Source organism: Diabrotica virgifera, chromosome 9 (genome assembly GCF_917563875.1).
Source record: "Diabrotica virgifera virgifera chromosome 9, PGI_DIABVI_V3a".
Classification (NCBI taxonomy): Eukaryota; Metazoa; Arthropoda; class Insecta; order Coleoptera; family Chrysomelidae; genus Diabrotica; species Diabrotica virgifera.
This window is the reverse complement of record NC_065451.1, coordinates 192363636-192380941: the sequence shown is the minus strand read 5'-3', so window position 1 is coordinate 192380941 and position 17306 is coordinate 192363636. Positions and strand designations below refer to the sequence as shown.

At 34.7% G+C, this 17306-nt stretch overlaps 1 protein-coding gene across 7 annotated transcripts in view; it reads right to left on the bottom strand.

Annotated features, from left to right (window-relative positions):
• LOC114338523 (titin) overlaps positions 1-17306 on the bottom strand; it is a 751244-nt gene that overhangs the window by 542037 nt on the left and 191901 nt on the right. For all 7 annotated transcript variants that reach the window (XM_050662823.1, XM_050662825.1, XM_050662826.1 and 4 more), the window contains 2 exons: positions 14292-14585; positions 10576-10776 (listed from right to left, as the gene is read on the bottom strand). In XM_050662823.1, the coding sequence (XP_050518780.1) occupies positions 10576-10776; positions 14292-14585 (495 nt within the window). The remainder of the gene's footprint in view (positions 1-10575; positions 10777-14291; positions 14586-17306) is intronic.

Sequence of the window (17306 nt, the reverse complement as noted above, 5' to 3'; positions counted from 1 at the left end):
ACTTTTTATTTATTCTAAGGGACTTTCGGCCCTCGGTAATAATTTAGTCTTTCATTCTGCGTTTAAATTTTTCAAAAACATTTATTGGTTTTTTCAAGATTCGAAAAAAATGAACACAATGTCCGTGGTAATATTTTCCAAATCTATCTTCGTTTTACAACGCACTCAGTCGAATAGAATGTCAGTCAGACATTGACAATCAGTGACAATTTTAAATATTTGACATGGCATCGGGAATATTTTGAGTTGTTGATTAAGAGCAAACAGTAGCGATCAACAGGTAGCAACAAACGCGGTCAAAGATTGCGAAAGTACTGCGAACTTTCAAAAGTGAGGCAACCGTGCGTCGGTAATTCGACACTGACAAAGACGTTTATACTATCAAAAACAATAATTTTTATACACAATAGGCGCGAAATGTTGCCAAGTCAGCGACGTTCGATTTCTTGTTATAAAAAAATCGATTTTTAGTAGTTCCAATGTGACACAAAATCTAGGAACGGGATAAAAAAGTTTATTTAAAGAAAGTTTATTTTTTTGTCTTTCTTAATGACGGTACAGGCTCCTTTTTGCAATATTTTATTTAGTTATAGAGTAATTTCCTAGAGTATAGAGTAACTATACGAAATATACCAGAATCCGGATATCATAACATTCATTAAAATAGGACGGCTGCGTTGGATGGGACATGTAGAAAGAATGGAAGAAGGCGAAATACCAAACAAAATATTCAAACAGATGCCAGTAGGAAAAAGAACAAGAGGAAGACCGAAGCTGAGATATTTAGAACAAATAGAAAATGATATAAAAACCTTAAAAATAAAAAACTGGAGAAAAAAGGCACGAAACAGATTAGAGTGGAGAAGAATCCTGGAACAGGCCAAGACCCAGAAAGGGCTGTCGAGCCAATGATGATGATGATAGAGTAATTTCCACATACTAACATATTTCTGAAATTGGGCTCTGTGCCGCCATTCTTTATTATATTACGAATATGTGTGCCAAATATCTCGACAAAATATTCAAAATTACAGCCGCAATCTTGGAACGCGTTTGTTGCTACCTGTTGATTGCTACTGTGTGCTCTTAAATAATATTGATATATAGTTTATTTGATAAATAATTGATTTAAGACGTGAACTTAATAAAAAGTTATTTATTGTGTATTCTTTGTGGAAGATCCAAGAAGAGAATACATCAGGATAATATATTCTGTGATACAAGTATTTTGTTGTTAAAGATGTTCAAAATTGTAAGCGTTCCATAGTAACAATATATTATTAAGAGATCACTTTAACACTTTTCATCTTTTCTCGATTGAGTATTAGTTTTTGTTGTACATATATAAATTATTACAATAACTGAATACATAGTTAGTAAAAAAATTATCACATTTATTAACTGAATTAATAATTTGCAATTATACAAATAACAGTTATCCAAGAACATTCAAAAGCCATCTCTGTAAGTTAATGATGACATTTTCAAGTAGAATGACATTCTAGTAATGTTTACATATCCATACCAGTGTGAATTTTACTACACGTAATTTGCCGTGTAAAGACAGTAAAAGTAGGGATAGCCGTAAAATATTTGCGAATTATGTACCGATGGCCTTAATAAAATATATATACCTAATAAAAAGCAAAAATAAAATTAGCCATTATACACAATATTACTTACTAGTAGCCTCACAGTGGTAGCAAAATAAAGAAAACACAAATATAAAAAACAATTTATTACAGAAATAAAATAAAAACACAACATAACATAAATCTATACACTGGCGGTCATAAATTATATCATAAACTTTAGGACTATTGTTGTACCATTGTTATTTCTAAAGAAAGCGTGGATGCTGTGTAAAATATTTTATTATAATAATACAGTGATTTATGTCTGTAGCCTGTAAATGCAATCCTGTATGCCACTCACGGAATATAATTAAATGGTGAGAAAAAATATTCAGACAAAAATAAAGTTTTTACTTTATTTAGTTAGTTACTCCATTGGATCCCGGCTTTAAAAATAATTATAGTCGTACGTTGTCAATGAATATTCAGGGAGTATATCATTATAAGAAAAAGGGGATGAGTCAATATCGCAGATTTAAAAGATTCGTTTTATTATTAATAGACAATTTTGGTTTGTGTATTCGACACTGAACCAGAAAAGATCATCAATAAAGCAGGAAATAGTTCGATATTTACCTGGTGGTATGAGAAGCAACCTCATTCGCCGATTACGATAATGCCATCTAAAAAAGAACAAGCGAAAAAAGTTCACTACAAAGTGAATTTCATAGTGACAGCTCTACATCAGAAAATGTGAACAAAGTCCATGAAATGGTTTTAGCAGCTGATCTTTAAGGGAAGGTGCGTGAATCGGCAGAGGCCTCAAAAATTAACCTGAATAATTATGAAACATCATAGCCATTGTATTTTGGTATTGCAGAGGCATAATTTAAATTGACTATCTTGAAAAAGGTAACACTGTCAATATTAAACAATATTTTTGTGCAACATTGGACAACAATTTGTGAAGGAAGCAGAAAGAAAAAAGTATCGTTTCTACAAGAATATGCATCGGCTCATCAATCAACAAAACCACTTAGATTATTAACCTAAAGATAGAAAATCATACGAGAATTTTTTTAGAAACAATCTTAAAATTTTTAACAGAAACCATTAAATTGTTTTTAAAGTTGTCCAAAGACTAATACCAATTTTTAGCAATAGAAACTGTTCTTGTCCAAATATTTTCTTTCTTTTTTTCTAAATAGAGTATCATTTGCTTAACAATAGATAATTATCTGGAGTAAAGAAAACAAAACAAAAAAATGAAGCCTTAATCGAAAAAAATATGGATTGAAAAACAATTACAAAACCAATTGATATTCCAATAATTTATTTTCCAATTATATAAATTAAATTTGTCAATTAACACCTAACAAACCTATATCGCACACACAAACCGTATAATCCACGCACAAGCTATAGGAAGTCAACTAACCCTCTCCAACCAATGACATTCCTTTATATATCCACCGCATATTATTTTTTTAATAGTCCTAAAATGATACAGTTTTGAAGCCAGCCTAACAACAAATTACATCATTAGTAAATAATTATATGCATGCATATGTGCGTTAGGTATCTAGAAAAGACTCATTAAAGCAATTAAGAAAATCAATAAAATATATAAATATGTACAGTAATTTATCACTCACTTTCTAACAATAAAATAATTTTAGTAAAGCTATATATACAGAGCGAACCAAAAGTATGGAAACGAATAATTATCGCTTAAATGGATGATCTGAATTATACAACAACCGGGAATAGGTGTACTATTCTGCAATTAGAAGACTTGAAAACGTATGCTTGCAATGTTGCCAGCTTTACAATTTTAATAACGTTAGTCACTTTGGTTTGTTAAATACAACATATTGTGTTATTATTGGAATCTTCATTTCAATACGAGTGTAACACTTTGTAGTTTATCTAGTCTTATAAGTAAAATTTCTGAGTGTCAAATAGTTGTGAAGTGAAGGTGGCAGTTGTTCTATGTGTTTTCAAAACCTCTACAATAAAGCTGATTTTTAATAGAAAAGAGCGATATGCGAAGATGAGTGGTTGAGAGGATACGGCGATAGAAAAAGATCTTATAGTAAAAAAGCCAACTTGTTCAACGATACTATCTCAAACCAGTCTCCTGTCTATAAGGTAGGATTCAAAAAGGTACCAAACAGGGGGTACAGGTATTTGAACAGAGCCGCAGGTTGCGTCGCCTGAATAAAACAATATGAAGAAATATTTATTTATTTTATTTAGCGTATGGCTTAAGTATATCACAGAATATATTTAGATTTATGCATTATACAATGCATCACAAACAGATGTCCAATTTTTTTATATATTCGATTGACCCTTCGGTTGCCATTACAAAGTCTATAGGGTCGCCTGTGTATGCTCTGCGTGGGCAGTCCTGAACAATGTGACTGATCGTCTGTCTTGCAGCGCCGCAGTCACAAGAAGGCGAGGGGAGTTTACCCCATCTGTGGAGGGAGTCGGCGCATCTTCCACAGTTTGTTCGAATTCGATTAAGGGCTGCCCAAATCTTACGGGGACGTTCAAATTCGCCAGGTTTCCCTATGATGTCCGGTAGACTATGGTAATGCGGATCTGTCCTACTTTCCCAATCTTCTCTCCATCGGGTATTTAAGTCAAAGTTGGATTGCTGCAGCGCTTGAGCAGATTGTAGAGGGGGTAACCTGGATCGGAGACGGTTTCCAAGAATATCGGGGATGTCGTTGTGGACTAGAAGCTGGCGACTGTCCATTATTTTGTTATATTCTTTAACCAATGCATGTTCGCGGCGTAGGTTGGGTGGTGCTATATCACTAAGGGTAGGTAGCCACATTGTAGGGGTGGGCTTAATTGTGCCTGTTATCATACGCATAGTACGGTTTAGTTGGGTGTCGACCAGGTGGGTATGCCTGCTATTTAGCCACACTGGAGCACAGTATTCTGCCACCGGATATATCAGGCCAAGAGCAGAGGATCTTAATGTTGATGCTGTGGACCCCCATGTAGTGCCGCAGAGTTTCTGTATTATATTGTTGCGTGTTTTCAATTTTGCTGCTGTTTTCGTCAGGTGTTCTCTGAATGTGAGCGTTCTGTCTAGAGTAACCCCAAGGTATTTCGGGTATTTATTGTGTTTTAACAGCTTGTTATTAAAATACACTCGCAATTCTCTGTTTGCCAACTTGTTGTTTAGATGAAAAGCTGATACTTCAGTTTTTGTAGTACTTGGCTGTAGTCTCCATTTCTTAAGGTATTCGCTGAGGATGGATAAGTCATTCGTGAGAGTGATTTCTGTAGTTTCTAAAGATTGGTGGCTTGTTGCAAGGGTCCAGTCGTCAGCATATCCAAACTTCCGAGATTCGGTTTCAGGCATGTCAGCAATATAGAGGCTGAAAAGTAAAGGGGCAAGGACAGAACCCTGTGGAAGACCATTGTTAAGTTTCATCTGTCTACTCGTCTCCTTTCCCATTATAACCTGGAAGGCTCTGTTGGTCAGCATGTTGTCAATGAGGTTAATTATCTTTCTGCAGGGGATAATGCGGGCCAGTTTATATATTAATCCCTGTCTCCAAACAGTATCATATGCTGCTGTTAGATCTATAAATACTGTTGCTGTCTTTTGTTTCTTTTGAAAACTAGCTTCTATAAAAGTTGTTAATGACAGCACTTGGTCCGTACAGCTTCGATGAGGGCGGAAGCCAGCTTGTTCAATGGGGACATTTTCTAGTATCCTGTGACTAATTCTGTTGAGGAAAAGCTTTTCTAATAGTTTATATACCATGCTGAGTAGAGCTATGGGGCGGTAGTTTTCTGGCTTATCGTTTGATTTGCCCGGTTTCGGAATTGCAATTATCTTTGTTCGCTTAAGTGAGAAAGGAATGTTACCTGACTGAAGTATATCATTAAAGAACATTGCAAGCCACTGTTTCGTGTATCAAGAACTCTGGATGGATACCATCAAAGCCAGGTGCTTTACCTGATTTCATTTCTTTCAGCGCATGTGTGATTTCAGAAATAAGTATTCTTGCTGAATATTCGGAGTTCGTTCTGTTCATTTGTTTTAATGCCCTTAAGTCTCTTTTCACGTTGGTAGTATGTGTTCGATCTCGTGGAGCTCTGGATAGAGATACTATATGGGAGGCAACCTTGTTAGGAGACATTTTAGACTCTCTGGATTCCAGCTGGTTAGCTCCTCCAATTTTCCGCAACAAGGACCATGCCTGCCGGCTTGATTTTTTGAAGTCAAGGTTTTCGACAGTCTTTATCCATTTTTGGCGTCTAGCTGTATCGATGTTGTGTAAAAGCTCATCGGCTATTTCTCGGTCACCACTTTCGAGAAACTTCATGTATAAGTCTTCACATGTTTCAGTCCATCCAGGCACATATTCTTTGCGATACCCCCTAGGGATGGTTTTCTTGGAAGTGCTTATTACTGCGCCCACAAACCTCTCATAATGTTTGCTGGTTGGAGGGACCCAGCTCAAGGTCCGGTCTAGTTGTTCAGAGAACTTCTTCCAGTTTGCTTTTCTAAGATTCCACCTGGGTCGAGGATATGATCTAATTATTGGAATTGATATTCCGATGGTGATAAGCACCGGATGATGTTGAGTATGTGGGAAGTCTGCAAGGACACTTCTCGCAGTTGTTAGTGGTCTGTCATTGGTATCTTTTGAGACAAAACATAGGTCTGGGTTATATTCTTTTCTCCATGCAGCTGATTTAAATGTTCCTCTGTCTTTGGCATCAAAAAAAACTAGGTATGTGTTTTGCTCTTCGGACCATTCTACTAGTGCCTCCCCATTTTCATCCAATGTTTCATGCCATAGTTCATGAAGAAATAAAAATATCGAGACAAAAATGGCAAAATTTATACAACAGTCATCACACCAATAATGACATACTTACGCGGCAGAAACGACATGTAATATAGAGGACACAAATGAAAAAATACTGAGACGATTAGGCGTTTCTAGGTTCTTGTTTTATGTTTTCAAGATTTTTCTGGCTACATAACATCGAAAGTATTGTATAATGTTGAAATGTTATTGAAGTGGCCATTTCAGTAAAGTTACACAATATACAGGATGTTTTATTTGAAAAATCCAAAGTAACTAATGATATCAGATAAATGGTAACTTTGGCAACGTTGCAAACATCAAATGTCAAATCTTTTTATTGCAAAATAGGTATATCCTGTTTCTTTATAATTCGAACCATTCCTTTAAGAGACAATTAGATGTTTCTAGACTTTCGGCCCACTCTGTATAGTATAGCTAGTGTGACCAACTAGCCCGAAAAATCCGGGACATGCCCCGAATTTCGAAGTCGTGTCCCGGCGTCCCGGACAAGGCTTCCGGGCCATCCGAATTTTCAACGTTTTGGTAAAATTCTATTTTGAAATTTTGAATACGTTATTCTTCTAATTCACATCAAATTGAATTGGTGGGACGAAAAAAAGTCGACAATTTCTAGAGTTTAATTCTAATACCACATCCAAAACGCATGCATTTTATTTCGGTGGACGGTGGACTTTTTTTCGTTTCTGTATTTTAATTATCGACTTCTGAAAAATAAATGGCCCGATTTTAATTGAAAAGTCCCGGATTTCAGATATTTTTTTCAGCCTTGTCCCGGATTCGACTGAATTGGAGTTGGTCACACTAAGTATAGCACATTAAAAAATTATCTTTAAAACACCGAGCAATGGCACCAACATATTTTAACTGTTTTTTGTTTTAACCACTTATTTTCTAACAGTCACTTCCTCCGATAATCTAAAATGACAAAGGACAGATCCTGAGTATAGAAATGAGAAGATATTTACTTGATGAAAATTCATTAATATAATATAAAATAAATAAATTAAAACTATATTTTTAAAAAGTGTATATTTATACATTTTTGTTTCACCACAATGTAATGTATTTTTCCACCTACCTCTACCGAAAGTATACTTTTCCGGACCTGATTGTAGGGAGCAAAGTTGTACTTTTCCTCCCTAGGGAGGAAAATATTTTTCCTCCCTAGGGAGGAAAAGTAAAAGTGACGTCATGGTATTTCATTCATGAAATGTAACTTATTGACGCCCTGTACAATATCTATTTTCTATTACGTAAGTTTCTATACATTTTAACGTTTCTTTATAAAACACTCTGTATTTTGCAGAATGGTAAAAAACAGTAAATTGTTATTTTGATTTAACAATGTTTACATTATTAATTTGACTTATATTTGACAGTTGACAGTTATATTGTACGTACTTGTTAGTTTTAGTTCTAATAAATTTTGTTGGTTAGTTACATAAATAAATTAAGTAAAAATGAAAAAATGACTTGTTATTTGAGGAAGGTGGAAAAACCATATGTATAACATGGGAGTAAAGTGCCTTTTCCTCCCTTGAATGATTACTGCCCTCCGCTACGCGTCGGGCAGTAAACTTCATTCTCGGGAGGAAAAGTAGCACTTTCCTCCCTTGTTATACAAATAGCTATTACTCTTATGTCTGTCCTTTGTACGTCCAGTTATTTCTATGATCATGTATAATTTACTGAGACAGTTTCTAAACTACTTGGAAATAACCCGGGAGCAGTCGCGCCGTTAGAAAAAATCGTAACATTTTATCCTTTTCCGTGATAACTTGATGAATAATTTTGCAACCTAACTTTCCACTAGTAAGTGCCTCAAGGAAGATTGTAGTAGTACGTGAGAATTTTTTTTAATTTTTTTATTTTTTTTTGTGGAAGTTATGGCTTTGGGGAAAACCAATTCTCTTTAAAATTGTTAGAAATAGATATTTTTAACATAACAAATAAATACAAATATTATAAAATAGAAATTTGTTTTAAATTCGTATTTACATTGTATTTGTTAGATTTTTTCTCTACTCGCGACGGCTTACGTGACAGAAGTGAGCGCGACTGCTCTCGGGATAAAATATTTTTGAATTTTCATGTTCACTATACAGGATGTCCAGAAACTCTCTTGACAAACGAAGACCTGAGATTCCTCAGATAATTCTAAGACAATTTAACCCAATTCACTTAGTTTGAATATGCTTCCTACGGGCGCTAGAGCTCTTTGGAGAAGGCGCATTGTAATTAGTTTTTTAAATATCTTCAGAACGCTTCTTTTTAGAAAAACGAAAACTGGTACGAATATTAATATTTCAGAAATGAATCGATTCCTTCAATTTAAAATTTCCGGTTGTCCGGTTTTCAAAGGCGTCCGTTTTGAGTAGGTCAACGGTTCCTTTAACGCATAACTGTTTTGTCTTTAAATTTTAAGCATTTCTGATACTATGATACTCTGATACATTTTAGTAATAAAGAAGTCGGTAGGATACATCGTTTTCTTGAACAATCGATTTGAAAATATTTCGTTTTTTGTTATGAAAGTTAAATTATTAGGTAGGTACCTACTTACCTTTGGCGTCGAAGATGGCTTAGACAATCGAAAATAATGAATTTTATAAATTATCTTTTGTTTTAATAAATGCATCACACAATTCGTAAAAAACAGGTTGGGAAAAGAAGCAAAAAATTAAATTAAAACAAAATGTTATCTAAAGGTTTTTAAAGTATTTATTGCGATGGAGCAAAACTAGCAAAAATGGAGCAAATATCAAAGGTAGATAGTTAAAAAATATGCTCAATATGATGACCATTAGTCGGTATGCATATTTTTGTCCTTTTGCTTACAGAATGGCGAATTTTTGCAAAAATTCCAAAGTTATTTTGTATCGGAAAGGAAAAAGCACATAATGCTTTATGTATCTCCAAATACAACAATTGCAAGGATTTAAATCTGGCGACTTTGCTAGCCAAGTAACTGGACTATTAATATTACATGTTAAGGTTTAATGAATATCTTTAGAGCACCATTAACCTTCTTCTTTACGTGCCATCTCCGCGACGAAGGTTGGCAATCATCATTGCTATTATAACTTTTGACAGTACAAGCCGAAATAGTTCAGTTGAGCTGCATCAAAACCCTTCTCTGAGATTTCCCAGCCAGGACATTTTTCTTCTACCTATGCTTCTACCCTGCATTATTAATTTAAGGAGTTTATATCTGATTCTCAGCATTCTTCGATATGTCCACTTTTCAAATTCTTCCAATCTATTCTACCATTAACCCTTATGCCACAATTTTTAAAAATAGAATCAATACTATATCGATTCATAAAATGGTATACGGGAGAATATCTCAAGCACGACGCAATTTTTATCGATATGCAGAAAACTCGATATGCAGAATTATGAAATATGTGCTGCATTTATTGAAACAAAAAAAAATTTATAAAATTACCTATTTTGGATTGTCCAAGCCAACTTCGACGAGAAAAATAAGTGGGTACCTAAAGGTACGTATCCATACGTGGGTCCTCCGTGCTCGGTGTAGCTGCTCAAATGGATACGGCATGCGCTCCCCTACATATAAACCGCAAACCGGTTAAATCAAAGGGGGTGAGCCCCGAGCGGCGAGCACCAACGTATCCACTATGTGGAGCTGTTACACCGAGCAAGGAGCACCCACGTATGGATACGTACCTTAATATTTAACCATTAATGGCGACCTAAAACAAGAATATCTTTTGGTATTAAAATTCCTTACAATTTAAGAATCAATTCATCTCTGGAAAATAAATAATAAGCGTACCAATTTTCGTTTTTCTAAATAGAAAAGTTCAGGAGGTGAGTGCTTAAAAAACTAATTACAAGACGCCATATTCAAAGGGGTCTAGCTCTAGCTTTCCATTTTCGGACTAAGTGAATTGGGTTAAATTGTCTTAAAAATTATCTGAGGAATCTCCGCTCTTCGCTTGTCACGGGATTTTCTGGACACCCTGTATCATTTGCTGGGACACGCTGCTAACTACTTAAAAGTGCAATAACGCAAAACAAAACACATGTTCTTAAATAAACCCTTTAATAGCTTGTTTAGTAACATTATGATAACTCTTCCATGCTTCACCATCACACCTACCTACCTCCTTTAGCCTTCTTTCTAACTCTTGCCCGTCAAGTTGCACCCGATTCTCGATATGTATAGGTATAATTGTCTCTTTCCCGTCGTCACTAGTTACTTTAATCACTTCTTCTCTCCTCGTGGCTTCTCCTGGTTTGTTGTCCCGTACGGTTTCCGAAGTTAACACGAACGACGCGACACCGAGGCTGTGCGACTGTTGAACCTGAAAATAATTATTATTTTTAATAACCTGAAATTATCTACATATTATCATATTCTATACAACATATACACCAACGACCAACCCATACACCAACAAACAAGGCAATTTATTTACGCTGATGATACAGCTGTGGCAACTCAGGGAAGAACCTTCAATGAAGTCGAAGTGAAACTGACAGATGCACTGGGAGACTTAGCTCTATACTACGATAAAAACCATCTGAAACCCAATCCCACAAAAACTCAGGTATGTGCTTTCCAACTTAGAAACAAGCATGCCCGAAGGCTGCTGGAGGTGGAATGGCGTGGTCAGATGCTGGAACACAACGAGACGCCAAAATACCTTGGCGTCCGTCTGGATAGAACTCTGTCTTACCGATACCACTGTCAAGATGTCAAGAAGAAAGTAAGTGCCCGAAATAATATCATCCGCAAGCTAACTAATACAAAATGGGGAGCACAACCACACACTCTCCGCACTTCTGCCTTAGCATTATGTTTTTCGGCCGCGGAGTTTGGAGTACCAGTATGGGCAAACTCTGCTCACGCAAAGACGCGCCGAATACACCTATGGCAAGCGTCAGCTACCGCGACACATTTTCCTCCCTCAGAGGAAATGGCTGCTGGACACAATTTACCGTATCCGACTTGGAAAGCGCTAAACAGACTAAGAACCGGCGTTTCACGTTGTGCTAGTAACCTGAAAAAATGGGGATACCAGGAGGACGATACCTGCGACTGTGGCGCGGTTCAGACCAGTCGGCATCTACTATCATGCACAGAGATGAGAGAGACTTGTACAGAAGAAGACTTAATTATAGCAAATGACAGGGTTATCTATGTGGTCAACCATTGGAAATACAGAATTTAAAGTTGTTGGTGTTCCGGACACGGAAAGTAAGTAAGTACCACATCCTATTATTTTTTACTATAAGTGCACGGTTTTAAACTAGGAGGAGTAAGCTCAAAAGACAGATTCACCCTCAATAATGTCACTAGAAAAACCACCAGATTCATCTTTTTTTGTGAAAAAAATTTGACGAAAAATTTTCTTCGTAAAAAGTATATTTATTAAAAAAACCCAAAAATGGCTACAAATATAACGGAACGTTTTCATAACGCTCTCTAAAAAGAGCATCATCAGTGTTCTTACAGGCTTTACATGCTAAGACACCAAAAATCCATCGGTTAGAACCTTTTAAATATCGACTAAATATCTCACATTGGAATATTAAATATTAAATCCAAAGTATGGATAAAATCCCTAGGGATCTGCTCTAAGGCATTATATGACCTTCCACGGAGCACGTGGGTTGTTATATTAGAACCCTAAAATACGGGGTGAGTAGTCTGGTCATGGACCCACTGTATTCATATTATGTCATTTGAACGCAAATTGTGCTTCAGAAATTATCCCAAGTTGACCTGCCTCTGGGGTCTGGTTTGTAGGACTCTTTCTGCCATTTTGCTGACTTTCGGTCGCTTTTTTTCCGTTGGATATGTTAAGGTAATTATGCAGTCTTAGTCTTCAGGCATTTCTGTGGTTCTTCCACTTCTTCGATAAACTCAATATCTGATCTCGGTGATAATTGGATGTACACTCTGTCTCAAGAGTCCTCATCATCACCTCTGCTGTTTCTTCCACGAAGTACATGCTTCCATTTTCACCGTAGAGTGGTGGGATTGGTTTTCTATCATTCCTTAATATCCAGTATAGCAGCCTTATTTCCTTCATGTTCTGTACTAGTTCTTCCATTTCTTTTACGTGCTCATCCCATTTTTGGGACGTAGTCTGTATTCTATTAGTGTCTATCTCCCATCTTTAATTTTTTACATTGCTTATTCATCTATTTTTACAGGAAGAACATTAGAACAAACAGAAATGCTTTATTTTTAATATATGCAAATATAGATGTGATTAATGCCACACTGGAAATATTATCGCATGAGCACTTTCCTGATTTTATAATGTTTAATCTAGTCTGGTGAGCAGGAACAGCACGCACCGTGACTAATTTTTAATCTTGTGATATTGGTGCTGATCATTTGGATAATGTTATAAAGGAATATGTGTGATAATTCTGTTAAGTATGGTAACGTAAGATCAATCTTTATTCATTAATATTTTCCATCTATTTTGCCAGTTAACATTTATTTTTTGTCTAACAATAAAACACGAAAACGTTTGTTTTCTATACTTCCACAAAATTTATTATAACTAAGTGACTACAGCTGTTTCGGCGGAGTGCCTTTCTCAAGTGAAATAGTTTACAATGTGTTTGCCTTTTTAAGTCTTCAACTGAAGAGGTTGAGGAGTGGGGAGCTGTTTGTCTCGAGTTGGTCATTCAGAATTATATCTGTATTTTTCAGTTTATTAATTTCCATAGATTCTAAAAAAGATAGCTTAAGGCCTTTATTTTGAATATGTAGAATTTGAAACTCTTCATTGAAAGAATGATTATGATCTAGAAGGTGAAGTGCGTATGTAGAAGTGTCTGTTTTTCTATTGTTGAATGCCCTTTTGTGTTCTGCTATCCGTTTGTCAAAAGTTCTGCCAGTTTGACCGATGTACGTTTTCGGACAGTCACCACAAGTTAGTTTGTACACACCACTCTGTAGTTGCTTTCTCTTTCGACTTTTATTGTTCTTAGAGAAAGCAACTACAGAGTGGTGTGTACAAACTAACTTGTGGTGACTGTCCGAAAACGTACATCGGTCAAACTGGCAGAACTTTTGACAAACGGATAGCAGAACACAAAAGGGCATTCAACAATAGAAAAACAGACACTTCTACATACGCACAATAAAGGCCTTAAGCTATCTTTTTTAGAATCTATGGAAATTAATAAACTGAAAAATACAGATATAATTCTGAATGACCAACTCGAGACAAACAGCTCCCCACTCCTCAACCTCTTCAGTTGAAGACTTAAAAAGGCAAACACATTGTAAACTATTTCACTTGAGAAAGGCACTCCGCCGAAACAGCTGTAGTCACTTAGTTATAATAAATTTTGTGGAAGTATAGAAAACAAACGTTTTCGTGTTTTATTGTTAGATAAAATGAACTTCCATCAAGTAACGGTCGAATCCATCAATTATTTATTTTTTGACTATAAAATTTGAATAGATCTGTTACTGTGTAAATATATTTTTGTATACCAGAATGAGTAGAATCCTTAGCAAGCTCGTCTACTATTTCATTACCTTTGATCCCTTACTTTTTGTTTAATATCACGTATCAGCTCACATATCTTGTGATTTAACTCAGTATAAGTCCACTAAGAACTAACTTACGGTCTGAGAGGATCAATCATCTTGCAAATTTTCGTGCTCTAGTAAAGTCAGAGCTTTCCTAATAGCTACTGCTTCTACAGAATAAATAGGGCAATGTCAAGCAATATTTTAAATGATTTGTTATTGGAAGGTATATACACTGGAGATCCTACCAGAATACAATTTTAGATAGTCTATTATACTAATTTGCAAAACAGATTTAAAAAAAGAATATATTACCTTTAAATGAGTCGTTTCGGTAACCTCCCTAACGACTTTTCCAGGAGGAACCTCTGGAGAGGGCTTGAGAACTTCTTTCGCGAGTGGTAGTTCCGGAAGTCCTACTGCCAAGACCATCTTTTCCTTGGCGATATCTTTCCCGATATCTTCTTTGCCGTGTTCCCACCATGGCGAGTAGCGATGTTCGCATTCCGAAGCGGTATTGTACGAGGATGAGCGCGAGTGTTGAAGAGTCGTGTCGGAAGCTGTCAGGAATTCTTCGTCGGATTTGAGATCTTCGAGTTTTGGAGGTTTCTGAAATTCAAGAAAATGTAACTTAGGGTAAGCATATATTTCAATTATTATTATTAAACGATTTATTAATATACAAAAATGTAATATTCAAAAACTAGTTCAATAAGAAAAATCACTACGAATATAATATAATCCATAATTATTGTACATTCAGAAAAAAAATTGATTGATGGAAAATTATGTTGTTATTTAGTAGCACAATGGTACTAAAAACTTTCGACTGTAGAATAATTTGCTAGTAATACCAAAAATAGAGAATACGGAATACGGATTACTCCAATCGTCAGAGACGAAAATACCACTGAATTTCTAAAAATCTTACAAGCAAGCTGAATTTTCCTGAAAATATCAATTTTGGGATCCCAAAAAAGATACAAAAAGTGTACCTTTCCTGGGTTTTCTCCTAAATCGCCTTAGTTTGAGAGAGAGGAAATGAGAAACATAGATTTACCAAGAATCTGTACGCCGTAAAAAATGTTTCAAACAAAAAATTTAGCTGAGATCGTTCTGAATAAAAAATTTTATTTTAACAATGGAAACAGCTACTGGCGATTTTGAATGTCAGTTACGCGAGAGTTACAGTACAATGACTGCTACTATCCAGTATATTCTATTACGCGAATTCAATAGGAGGCTACCGCCTCTCAGCATTGAAGATTCTGGACTCTTTTTTGCAACAACAACAACACTAATTGCGACGTACTGGAACAGCAATATCAGCATTTGTAAATATTATGTCGTCCCTACCATTTCCAACTATCGAATGTGAAAAATCGGGTTTTTCAGATTCAATACCTTGTCCTCGCATTATACGTGATACATCTTGTGGCAAATTCACGTTATTGTAGCTTGATTAGGAGTGCGGGAAATATGCTGTTTAAACTATCGAATATGAACAATTTTCCATTTGGTTTGACTGCAAACTGACGAAAATGGTATATTCGATACTTTTGTTTTGTATAAATATAACTAAAGGTATATTTGTACAACGCTAAATGTCGAATGTGTCACATTGTTAGTTTGTGTTGTAATTTATTCAACAGTTATTCAATCATAATCTGTAAACTGTCGAAAATGCTAAACTGTTGAGAAGAACAAAATGCACGTGTTTAGAATTTGTGCGAATTTTGTTTCAGTATCTCTTCCAAGAAATTCTTGTGAGGCAGTTAATGATTTCATTTTAACGGATTTTCATTATTTCATTATAACTAATTATTCGTTATTATACATTCGCTACTTTGAAACATCGCATCGGACCGAAACAAATCTTTGATTAATACAAAAAGCAAAGTAACGAATGTGATTTTTTGGAAAGAAAAAAATGATAAGCAGTTCAAATTTGTTATCAATCTAACAAGGAATAAACATTATAAACAAAAAATATAAAAATTTTCTCATTTGTCAATGCGCTGATTTAGTCTCTAAAAAATAGTTATTTTGCTCTCCTGAAAAGTACCACTTTTCACATTCGATAGTTGGAAATAGCAGGGACGATGTATAAAAACTACTATCAATTATATCAACTTGACGGTAAAAATTAAATTCGGTATTTTTTGATTGGTATCGACAAAAATAAAAATGCGCTTTGAGGGTGAAGAGTAGCTTTTGTATGTAATTTTTGTATTTTGAAGCAAATAAAGTCAGTTTTTATAAAGCTGTTAAATAAATAAATATTGTGCGATTTTTGCCGTTTTTTTAATATTTTCGTGAAACTTCACTGTGGATTTTCCATTGTTAGAGCCTAATCTTCAAAACCTATAACTTTAAATTTCGATTTTAAGTTTTAGTAACAAATATGCATTTAAAATATGTCTAAAAACGCTGAATTTAAACTTTTATATTACAGACGATTTAAAATTGAAAAGATTACATCATTAGGGGAGTGCATATAGATTTTCACTTCGGAAAAAATCAAACAAGATAGAACTTTTTGTAATTTCATTAAAAAATGTTTAATAAACAACATATCAAAAAGTTCTTCTCGAGAAGTGGATGCTTCATTTTTTATTAAACAAATGAACTGGGAAATTAGATTTTTTTAAAATAACTCCGAAAATATAAATTTTAGAAAAAAACTAACTTGACCATTGCAAAATTCAGAAAACTTTACAAAAAAACCTTATATAAATATTGTTCTAAAATTAAATCGGTAGCTTCTATATTTTTTTATTATTAACGCTAAAGTCACCCTTCTCATAAACGTTGGCGCACTGTAAACTAGCGTACGGCGAAGTGCACGGTTGAGTTATTTTAATGTATGTAATTCTTTAACTAATCGATCAAATGAAATTTTACAAATTGGACATGAAAGAAGAATAATTAAACTATCTTATGGTTATAATAAAAAGAAATAAAATATATGGGCATAAGTACGGTGTGGACTGAAAGTGAGACTTACATGAATTTTGTTTAAAAATGATTTTAAAATGTGTAACTAATACAATTTTTCTTATAAAACTCTAAATTTTGCACAACTTACCTTTCAAACATCTTACTAAACTCTGTTTTATTCAAAAAAAATCTCAAAAATTTAATTCAAATGATACGACGACGTCTCAAATAATGTAATTTTTGAAAATCTCACAGTTTTACAGAATTAACACCACTTTAAGACGGTATTACTCAAGTTTGAACAGATGTATTACAGTTTTGTAGGTGTTTTTTTAAGACTAGTATGTAGTATTTAAAATGCACTAAATTATTTTACTTTAGAAATGAAAT